The 12,044-nt window shown below is 38.4% G+C and overlaps 2 protein-coding genes across 4 annotated transcripts in view; both read left to right on the forward strand.

Moving 5' to 3' along the window:
* ANO9 (anoctamin 9) overlaps positions 1-6,943 on the forward strand; it is a 46,083-nt gene extending 39,140 nt beyond the window's left edge. For all 3 annotated transcript variants that reach the window (XM_081884547.1, XM_081884549.1, XM_081884548.1), the window contains 4 exons: positions 534-650; positions 2,017-2,110; positions 3,088-3,200; positions 4,622-6,943. In XM_081884547.1, the coding sequence (XP_081740673.1) occupies positions 534-650; positions 2,017-2,110; positions 3,088-3,200; positions 4,622-4,649 (352 nt within the window). In that variant the 3' untranslated portion in view covers positions 4,650-6,943. The remainder of the gene's footprint in view (positions 1-533; positions 651-2,016; positions 2,111-3,087; positions 3,201-4,621) is intronic.
* A 1,746-nt stretch (positions 6,944-8,689) lies between these two features.
* SIGIRR (single Ig and TIR domain containing) overlaps positions 8,690-12,044 on the forward strand; it is a 35,575-nt gene continuing 32,220 nt past the window's right edge. Inside the window, exon 1 of the mRNA XM_081884569.1 lies at positions 8,690-8,974. The gene's annotated coding sequence lies outside the window, so the exon portion shown is untranslated. The remainder of the gene's footprint in view (positions 8,975-12,044) is intronic.

Raw genomic sequence — 12,044 nt, forward strand, 5'->3', positions numbered from 1 at the left:
TTTAGACTCAATTTATTGGATCATATTACTTGAATGCATTGTGGGCAGAAAGTATTGCACTGAAGAAGAGTACCTCCTCCATTAGAACATCTAAGAATCCAATGTCTTAAAAGAGCTTTTTTGTAGGGATAGGTACTCAATAAATATTTTATTTTTATAAAATGAAGGTCTTCCGATAGGCACCAAATCAAAATTAGACATTTTCACAAGGAACTGGAAATGTTAACAAAATAATTAAGGTGCATAAACAAAGCACCAACTTCTCAATTTATTACTTAATATGTAAAATTTAGCACTAAGAATACAAATATTCTCCATATTTACATTTACTAGTCAAACAAAATTTGCTAAAATATATACAAATAAACAAATTCTAACAAGTTGAATAACAAAAGGCCCAGCAACCAAAGATTTCAAGCAATTGCTGACATTTTGTTATTTTATTTTCCTGCCAAAGTCTTTTAAGCTGCACAATTTAACTGGGACCCTACTGCACCCCATCTGATTGTCACTTTTTTTGTTGTTGCCCATAGTTGTTTGGCAGGTTACGTCAACTACAGTCTTTCGGTGTTCAACGTCCAGGACTTTGCGAACCATGAGAATCTGCCAGAACGTAAAGATCCCATGGGGAATGTGATAACGCACTGCAGGTACTGGCAAATGTATGGTGATGTTTCCATGCCCTCAGCTTTAGCAATGAAACTTCCACAGCCCAATTGTTATTGGTGCAGTCTTCCATCCCTTCAACAGACCTTATATTATCTGTTGGAGCTTTTGTGTGTGTGTGCGAGGAGAAACTCAATCTAGCATTGGGCTACTCTGGAGATTATATTCTTTTCCCTTTTCAGTCACACAAATGTGTATGTATGAAGACCAGGTGAGGTGGGGGGTGGAAAATCTGTTATTTTTGTGGAAGTAACTAAAGCCTTATTTTGAATCCTGAAAGTCAACACTTTATATTGGTTTATATTTGCGGAAGACAGTATTAGCCATAGATCACCTGAGGTGTGTTTGCAACAAATATTTTCCCAAGATACATAATTCTCAAAAGTGAGTGCTGTTTGAACCAAATGCTGTGTGGAGTCACAGTTTACTGATCCAATTCCAGATGTGGTTGCAGGAAAATGAATTCTACTTTAAGAGAGGAACATGGCTTGCCTGCAATATTCACTGCAGTGTCAGAGTAGACATGGCAGAAACACAGAACCTGCTAGCTGGGAAAAGCAACCTGCCAGTGCTCTACTTCTGATCCTGTCCTTTATGATTACATTGACTGGGAGGGGCTCCACTTCAAGTGACATGTTGGAGCCCTGCTTGCTGACAGACTTCATCATCATTCATATAAGTAGCAGCAAGACTTTCTTGAAGGAGGGACAGAAAGAAGGAGTGGCAAGCAGGGAAAGAAGCATTTGATTGCTTTTAACATCTCAAAGTCTTGCATGTATTGTCCAGTATTAGATGCCCTACTATCTGATAGACAGGACAGTACTCTCTTAGTACTAGTTTATGACTGAACAGTACTGATTATTGTTCTCCCATCTGATTTAGCTTCTGAAAACTGTACAGTACTTTTTTTTTTAACCTCAGTTTTCTGCTTCATAAAGCCCCCAAAGCAGTTTACAAAAGTTAAAAACAACAAATATCAGTAAATTCCCCATAAGAGCAAACATTGGGCAAACATCCAAAGAAATAGCTGTTAGCAGTGCTTTTTTTCTAAAAAAAATGTTTGGGGGTACTCTCATTTTGACTCAAGAAAATCACCATTTTATAGTTCAAATCAGGAAAAATAAATACAGTAAATGGACAAAAGTACAAAGATTCACAAAATGTTTAGAGGTATGCATAACCCTGTGTATCCCCAGAAAAAAAAGCACTGGCTGTTGCAGCAAAGACAACCACAATCCTTTGTTGTCAAAAGAAGACAGTAAAAACAACACGTTTCAAACAAATAACTGGATTTCTGTAATAGGCAATACATACTGCAGCATTTATGTGTTGCTTTTGCCCTTCCTGTAGGTACCGAGATTACAGGAACAATGAGGACTACAGCCATACTGTTGAGTTTTGGCATATTCTTGCAGCACGCCTTTCCTTCCTTATCTTGTTTGAAGTAAGTATTTTTGTTGTACAAGCTCTAGTATGTTAGTTTTCAGCTGAAAATAAATGTGAGTGTGAAGGAACATTTACATTTAGGCTCCTTAAGAGAGTAACTTCATTGATCATAGCTTAGGGCAACATTTGTGGAATAATCTTGGGTCACATTCAGCCAAGTATGACCAGGGTATCCCCAACCACGCTTCTCATTCTCAAAGTAATGCACTCTGAAAAAGCTTTCATATATGAGAAGAAATAAATATACTCTGTTCCTTTTAGAGATGATTCCCTTGCTAACAGCCAGATCACATTCTGTAGAATATTGGACTTGGCAAAGCAGCAGGCAGTAGGGAATGGAGAAACTTTTTATTTTGTAGAACTGTTAAATTATTTTAAGTTTTGTGTTTCACTCTTTGTCCACAGAGCTCTGTATGTCCATGCAAATAAGGTTTCTATGTTGTTTGCCATCCAGGTACTGGACATTATAAGCCGTCTTAACTTTGGAGATGAAATATCTCTTTCAGTGTGTTCTGAGTCCAGGAACAGAAACTCTGCCAGTTAGCGAGGGGCAACTATACATGGACTTGACTATCTTTCCCAGGACTAAACAGAAAATCTGTGTTGAATGATAATTGGGGCATTTTAGATTTCCTCTGGACACGGCCTAATAGTGGGTTTATAATTGACTGTTCAGTCCTTTCACAGTCAGTGGAGGGACTTAGATTAATGTCGATCCATGATGCTTAGTTGCCATGATGTAGTAAAACACACAAGTATCCAAAAGAACCAATGTAAAGCAGTTAAGAACAGCAGGTTGCTTCGCTTACTGTTGGTCATTATCTAGACGGACAATTGTATTGTTGAGTTACTTTTACATGGCATAGGGACTATTGTAATCAAGCAGTATATAAATTGCTTAAATGAACAAATTAGATGGTGATTGCAGTATGTCTCCTGTAAGGAATAAAATCTGATTCTGTTGGCTCTTTGCAGCATGTGGCCCTTTGTATCAAACTGATTGCAGCCTGGTTTGTGCCTGATGTCCCCAGGGGCATTAAGAACCTGCATCTACAACAAAAACGTGAAAGGCTGTTGAAAAGACTCAGGTGTGTGTTTTATCCAAGTACGATTCTCTTGAGAGGCAAACAATGGACAATAAAGCTACAGGGAGCAGGCTCTTGAACTGCGGTGTTGTTTGGGGAGGGGGATTGTTGTTATTTATATATTTTTGGTATATTTATTTTCAGATCTTATTGTGATTTATATGGAAATTGTTCAGTTTGGTTGTGTACTTTTTGATGCATTTTATTTATTGCTTATAATTACTTTTTATGTTTGTAATGTAAATCATTTCATGCTGTAAGCCACATTTAGCATGATTTTAACTATGGAAAGGCAGCATACAAATAAAATGATGATGCCTGGAATAGTCCCAAGTGGATAGCATTACAGCAGATGTTATGGCAGCAGAGATTAATTTTACTTGCTTTTTTTGTTGTACCGTTATCATTTAAATTTAGTTTAATTTAAGCCTGTATGTACTTCCAAGTTGAGCCCTATTGGGGTATTCATTTACAATGGGGATGGAGAAAAAACTCCACAGAACTCTGATTCCACATTGGCCTAATCTGATCAGAGCAGATCATGGCCTGGATTAGATCAATAAGTTACTATAGAACCCACAGTCCTGCAGAACCCAGTACTGAGCCAAGGGCTCCAGGGCTGGCTTCCTCTGTTCATTTCATATGGTTCCCTCTATCCCTTTTTAAAAGTTTCAGAAGTAGTCTTCCAGCCATTCAGAGTCTGGAATGGCCAGTACAGTGGGTCTTCTTCAACAGAATAGTCTCCCTGGGAACAATGGAGCTTTTTGATGTTCCATCACTCACAGAGGGGATGTGACTGCTGTGTTTTTTGCATCATCATCATCATCATCATCATCATCATCATCATCATCTAATATGTCACCCACCTGTTTGGGTTGCCCCTGCAAAAAATAGTAAAAACACAATACAACCTCAAATACTAATAACTTCCCTTAACAGGGCTGCCTTCAGATGTCTTTTAAAAGTCACATAGCTGAGAGCAAGGGAATGTTATCAAGCCCCATCACTCCCAGGGCTTCAGCTGATGTGATTCCTCTGCTTAAGACACAAACATACCCTGCTGTATATCATGCCTACATCAGTTTGTCTCCTGGAAGTGACCTGTGGGAATATTTTTGTTCAATGTGCAAATAAATCCTTGATGTATCATTCTGTAAGGTGGTTCCAAACAGCAGGTGGCAGTGAATTCTGTTTTATCCCCACAGCTGAGATGGTTTCATGCTCTCTTATATGAAATTAAATATTATTGTATTCTCCTTTCTATTTTAAATGCTTAAATGGCATAGGAAGGACCCTCATTGGCTTCCCTTCCAGGTGTTAGTTAAAGAGCCCACGCCTCTTTAGCTTTGCCATTTTTTCCCCTTGCAATTAAAATGCTGCATCTTCCAACTGAAATTGAGAATAGTTGTTTCTATATATTTTAGAAGAATGGATGACTCCACAGAAGTATAGTGAAACGTCATATGAGAGTGCTGGGATCAAGAGAAGAAATCCTCAAGCCAAGCATCTAGAAGAATGGTGCTGTAGGCTTTGAAGATGTCAGCTGAACTCTGCAGGCGTCGCTTGATCCTTTGCTTACTGCTCTTGGATTTTACCTCTTCACTGAAAGGAAACAATGCCATTGCCTTGCATGGTAAGATTGTTTTGAATATTCAAGTGTTCCTAGGAGACTACAGGGTAGGAACAATGTCACATGCCAGAGCATGAGGCAGAAGTAAGCAGGAGCGTTTGCACTGTCAATAAAATAACTCTATTGCTATAAAGTTAAAATAATTTTGGTTACACCAAACTTCCATGTTCTGCTGCCACCACTCATAACAGATTTGACACTTAACGCCCATGAAACTCTCTCAGCTGTCTCAGACTCACAGTATAAATCAACATGAAATCTCTTAACTCTCATGGCTCATAGGAATATATATTAATAGCTTTTCATTTCCTTCATTACCTTGATGGTGCTCTTTGAGTGGAAAGAAATATATTGTTTGTATAACATATATTTCCTTTGTATAATTGAACAGCACATGTGCAAAGTTATTTTTATAGGGGCTTTTTTGTTTGTTTGTTTGTTTGTTTGTTTGTTTGTTTTGCATCAAAGCCTCCAAACTGCTGTTTAAAGTTCAAGAGAACTGTTATTTTGAAGTTTCCATAATTTCTTTATCTGCTGACATCTTTTTAGAGATTACTCCCTTTAGCTTTTTAATGGTACACCATTTGATAAAAGTTTCTTTTGTGCTGGTTTATAAAAAGGGACCCAGTTAACTGTCTACCTCATAAAGCTGATGGGAAGTTTAATTCAGTTCTGAAAAGCACTTTAAGGCCTTTACCTATATTGTAAACACTCTTGATTCTATCATTCCAGCGAGCCACTAGGACAGTTGCCCTCACTGAAACTATGAATGAAACCCCTCAAAGGTGGCAATGTTTGTATTACCTCACTCAACTTTTTTACATATAAGTTGGGGTCAGATGTACCCACACATAAACTTCACAAGAATAGGTATATTTTTCCTTGGATTCTTAATTCATGATACTGTTAGAACCCAGTTTCTGACCAATCCAAAGATGTGTATGCATTTACAAAGATTATATACAGTAGTTCCTTTATTAATTCACTCATCCTAAAGAGGCCAGCTGTTCATAGAACTGTGTATATACATCATTCTTGGACACAGCAGAACACTGGGCTTCGGTTAGCAGTTTCAGCCTGTGGCATCATAGAGCTACATGTGTTAGAAAAGCTGCTCTTGATGAAATTTACTTTTACTTTTCTGCATAAGCACTAAAGGCACAGAGGCTGTGCTTCATTGGACAGTTATGTGTTCCACAAAAACTGTTTTGTTTCATACCCCTTGTGCCTTCTTTCCAATCAAGTATCTAATAACACACAGAAATAAAGCACAATTAAAAAAAATCCTGATCCAAAAAATGTTAAGGCTTCAGGATGTCTTTTAGATGTAAGTTAAAATGACTTGTGTCCCTTCACCTTTTATTATATGGATTAGGTAGAACCGCAGAATTAATGTTGATATTCATATGTAACTTATCAACTTGACATTTGGATTCTCTTTTGTTCTTGTTTGCGAATGTTACATCTTACATGTATTGTTAAGTTACTTGTATTGGAACTAAATCATAGCACTGAGAATGTAAAGATGTAACATGCTAAAGGGCTCTTCTATTCTGTTTTTATCCTCACCTCAGCAAAATCCTTTGTGGATATCAATGATTGCAGTTATACTCTCTTGCTCCTGAAGTCATTTTTGCAATTTGTACTTTTGACTGAAAAGATCATGCAAAGTTAAAATTCCTATTACGTACCTAATACCTATGTTTTTCCTCCCCCCCCCCTTTCTCTGACAAATTCTAAATTTAATTGCAAGTTAAGCTTCAGCAGCAATCACATGTTCATTCCTTGAAAGCCAATGGGACTTGGATTCTAGCTGAAACATATCTGTTTGAGAAGCTCTATAATGCTGTAATTCTGGAAGCATCTTGCTCAGGGAATGCCTTTAAAATTGTGCCTTATAGCAATATGAAGCTTTGGCTCTGGATTACTTTAACACAAATCCTTACATATTGAATTAGGGAACTTAATTCAATTTGTAATTCCTTAGGCTTTCTGCTCTTGTGTCATAATGTTTAAAGTTGTACTTTTAAAGAAAACACAGTTACTCTGAAATACTGTGCAATGTGTAATTTTTATCAAATGAAATTTTATACAATAAACTTTTTAAAACTTTTAAGCATAAAGACTGGACTGGTTTTATTTTAGTTTGGACAGAGTAGTCAGAAATCTTACATTTATAGAGAGACCTATCTTTGAGGTTTTGTATCAAAGGGTGCTGGGTATAGCTCTGGTATAAAAAAAACCATGTGCAATGCAGGCCATAAGGGGAGTTGAAAATAAACTGGAAATGAGGTCACCTTCTAACTGATGTTAGATAACTTTATTAAACATGTAACTAACCAGGGTAGTCTTGCAATCCACATGGAAACCTTAGGAACAATATGTTTCAAAAACAGAATCTTGGATAGGCCACTAATGCAACATGCAGTTGTTGGTCTTCACTGCTGCCTTACATAAGAACATAGCAAGCTGCCTTATATTGAGTCAGACATTTGGTCCATGTAGCTCAGTATTGTCTACACTGACTGGCAACAGCTCTTCAGGATTTCACACATGGAGTTTTTCCCAGCCCTAAATGAAGATTGAACATGGGACCTTCTGTATGCAAGACAGATGCTCTCCCACTGAGTCCTGAAAGTGGAGCAAACTACAACCGATCTCTTATTTTTGTAAAATGTGTGTGATGTTTTTGTTAAGTTGTACCGAGTTCTAAAAAATAAAATAAAAAGGATATTAAAAAATATAATTCTTCAGTGACTATAGGCAGTGCTAATATGAAGTGGGACACTACACCTTGAAAGTCCCCTCGTTACATTATTGTTTTTATTTTTCTAAGAGCATGCACGTATAGACTACAGCTTTCCCATAAACTCCTATTTTGCTCTTTCTTTCCTTCACCACCCTGGCCCCAATGTATTAATTTTGAAAACTTCAATTTGGCAAGGTGCCTTCTGAATGACAAAAAACTAGGTAAGCAACCTAAGGCCCAATCGCCTTCTCAATCCGGCCCATGGACGGTCTGTGAATCAGTGTGTTTTTACAGGAGTAGAATGTGTCCTTTTATTTAAAATGCATCTCTGGGTTATTTGTGGGGTATAGGAATTTGTCCTTTTTTTTCCTTTTCAAAATATAGTCCGGCCTCCCACATGGTCTGAGGGACGGTGGACCGGCTCATGGCTGAAAAAGGTTGCTGACCCCTGGTCTAGATATTACTTTTAATACCTACTTTGGTGCACTCCAGAGTTTGGAGACACTACTTTTATGGACAGTCCCAACAATGATATGTCAGAGAAGTGCAACAATACAATATAGACATCCTTCTTCTTGCCTGCACATGGGATTTGATGCTATAATGCATTGTTATATATGACTATGTTGTTTAGATGTGTTTATGATGAATATGTGTTGTAATGCTATTTGTTTCTTATAATAATAGATTTTAAAAGTAAAATCTGTCTGGGCAAAAGGAAACCTTTTTTTCTCAATACTACAAATCTATGAATTTTCCTATATTCTATATCATGTTGGTTGTATTCCAGAATATAATGCATACTGCTACTTTTCTAATATCAATCCTGCTAGTTTTTATCCTTCCTTAACCCTATATTAGTGTTCCAGATTTGAACATACTCACATCTTGTGTTCATTATTTGAGGTCCTTCTCCAGGTCCTCCCTCTCTAAGAGAATTTCTGAAGCTGGCAAAAAGGGGGAGATCCTTTCCAGCTGTGGCCCAAGGTTCACCTGATGCTGACATCAACATATTTTGGACACCATGTTAAGCTTACTGCTGCTTCAGTGATATATTCTGGGAGGCACAGGTGTAGGCTTGGGAAGTCACCTGGCATGCATTACCTATAACTAAAGGAGTGCTGAACCCATTGTTAACATCTCTGTTGAGTCACTAAACTTTAGTGGATCACCTCAATATTATCGAACACTCAGTGCTAATGCTTTGTTCTATCACTATAGAAGGGTAAATCATTATTACTAGATACGTTAGCTACCTAGCAACTTGTAATTGGGTATTGTGACACAGGAACACTTAAAGCAGTGGTGGCTAGCCTGTGGTCCTCCAGCCTACACATATCATCTATGCTGGCTGGGGCTGATGACAGGTGGAGTCCACCACTTTGTGCAGGACTACAGGTTAGCCACCCCTATTTTAAAAGGTTAACCATCATGCTTGTCCGCATATGTGATAATGCTAATTTCAGAGATGTAAGGGACATGCATCTGCTCTGAATTTCCAGTAGCAGCATCTGTGGATAGGGACAGTGATAAGAAATGTACCTAGAAGAATTGCAGCAATGCTTCTCGGTTGAACTTTTTGAAAGGAAAGGAAAGGAAAGCCCTTATTGTACAAGCAGCTGGTAGTGAAACTAGGCTAATAAACATTGCTAGATCTTATTGCTGTCAATTTTTTAAACATATAATTTCCTATATTTTATTGGCACAAATATTTTAAAATATTTGGAAATACATAATGAGATCTCAGTTCTATTACTGAGAATAAAACCTCATCAACTGGAGTAAATTACACAAAAGTCAAAATGTTTCAAACTGGAAAGTGTTGTTATTCATACTCACATTCCAGGAGCTGAGGTGTTTCCTTAAAAAAGAAAAAAGTTAAGAATTATAGCAAATAATTATATATCAAAAGTGTTTTCTTTTCTGTCCTGATATAATAGATCTCAGGGTGTTTTGCCTTCACATCATTTGCTTTCCAATTTGAATTAAGGCTATTATGCCAAGTGGGTGAGACCCTGGCATTAAACAGTGTGCTGTTTAATATTCAGAGTTTGACATCCAGTCTGTGTGGAATGAATGGAGCGGAGGTTTGTCCTAATCACGTCCGGGTTAGTATGGCAATTCCTATTAAAGGATCCATCTACTACAGACAGAATTTTATTATAGCACGTTCAGCAGAAGGAACATCCTGGCACCTGCATCTGAATTGCCATGGAGAGACACTCACTACTTTGTGCCTCTTAATGCTCTTTATAGTACTGGAAGCTTACATGATAAAAAGGGGTTTATTTTAGAAGACAAGGCTTTTAGTGTTGCAGTAAATTCTCATACACAGGATTAGTCTGATGGGCTCATTATTGTAACTTACAGTCATTTATTTATGCTCAGGAGTGAAGAAGCAGGAAAGTGAAATTACACACATCATTAATACTTTCCAAAGCTTGTCTAATGTCTGCTATTACTTCCTTTTCTACTTTAATGCTGCTCAATGTTTTCTCTCTCAAGACAGCCAGAGAGCACTAATAATCCCATTAAGTAGGTTACCTTTCAGTCATTAGCTATATGGGGTCTCTTCTTCCCAAATATGAAGTGATCTGCATATTGTCCTCAGTCTCAATTTGCCTAATACACAGTTCAGAATCTTTAACATAAATCTGCACACTATGCATATGTTTATTTTATTTTTTATCTTTCCTTCAAGGAACTGAAGGTGGCATAAATAGCCCCCTCCTTTAACCTCACAAAAATCCTGTGACATACGTAACACTAATGACTAGCCCAAGATCACCTAGTGAGCTTCTTGGCTGGCAGAATTTGAAAATGGGTCTCCCCAGTGCTAATCTGACACTCTGGTTAATGTGGTCACTACTAGTGATGTAGTAACAGGGGGGTATAGGCTGGTATCCCTCCAGTACTCCCCCTCCCCGAGTGATTACAACATGTGGTGGAGTACCAGGGGGATTGAATTGCTATGGTCAATATTTACAGCCTGCAGCCATAGGCCATTGCCAATACAATGAGATACACATACATAAAAGATAAGGAAATGAAATTTCTACTTAAAATTAAAATTACCTTAAAGCTTATTTGTGTTGCTCTTAATTGTAAAGGTAAAGGTAAAGAGACCCCTCACCATTAGGTCCAGTCATGGCCGACTCTGGGGTTGCTGCGCTCAACTCGCTTTATTGGCCAAGGGAGCTGGCATACAGCTTCCGGGTCATGTGGCCAGCATGATTAAGCCACTTCTGGCGAACCAGAACAGCACACGGAAACGCCATTTACCTTCCCGCCGGAGAGGTACCTATTTATCTACTTGCACTTTGACGTGCTTTCGAACTGCTAGGTGGGCAGGAGGCTCTTAATTGTACTTTGCTCAAATTAACAAGTCACTATTGCAAACCACTGACATTTGGTTCAAAATTATTGCCATCACTCATGTTCTTGCTTCCACTGCTTCACATGACCGGGTGCGGGGGCACTAGAGGGGTATTTGAGGTCTCTGACACTGTTTTGCTCATGTGGACTGTGTACTCACTTCCATGTTTGTAATAAAGCTCCCTCCACTCACCAACATAGATTCATGCATCACAGTAGCTTGGACTAGATGACACTCGAGGTCACTTCCTACTCTACAATTCTGTGACTCTATGCCTTGTGTATATTGGCATGGTTTCTTGGCATGAATGCTGGGGAAGTGCTGGCTGCAAGTATGCAGGTTGGGGAAGCGGCTGCAATGTGTGCATGTGTTGGTTTCCAGTGTCATGTTTTGGCAAGCTCATTTATTTGTGTGTGTGTGTGTGTGTGTGTGTGTGTGTGTGTGTGTCTGTGACTGGCCATGCATGCGGAGGCAGAAAGTGTGCCAGGATTGGGTGGTGGTGTTGCTATGGATGCAATGAATGTCCATTATCTTCACTGAGCTTGGGCAGTTACTGTAGTCCCTCCTAGCCAACACTGTAGGATTTCGATCAAGAGTTTTTATGCCAGCAGATTGCAGCAGCCATGCAACATAGCAGATTCCTATAATTTAGTTTGCTCTACTGGGCTGGTAATATTTACTCCTGTTCACTTCCGGGATAAAGGTTTTTTTTTGTTTAAGTTGTTCACAAACAGGTATAGAAATAGCTGGACATGTGCCCAGAACAAAAAAAAAAGTCCTGGGAACTGAGGAAAGGGACAGAAAAACAGCCCAAATACCTTCAAATTCATTAATAAGGAAAACAGATAGACAAGGCAGCATAACGGAAACATACCAACTCATTCTACAAAGCTCAGCAAGCAGCAGAACAGCAATGAATAAAGGAAATGTGTAGAGGCTAACATGCCAAAAATGCACACAGGAAAAATTGGACTTGATGATCTGTTTGCAATATAAGGTCCCTGTCTGGAAACCCACTATGTTCCTTAAATGTACCCTGAAACAGGGGATATTATTTTTAGCAAACTACATCCACTTTGTTTCATGGGGCTT

Source organism: Podarcis melisellensis (genome assembly GCF_964234715.1).
Source record: "Podarcis melisellensis genome assembly, chromosome: 1".
NCBI classification, from domain to species: domain Eukaryota; kingdom Metazoa; phylum Chordata; class Lepidosauria; order Squamata; family Lacertidae; genus Podarcis; species Podarcis melisellensis.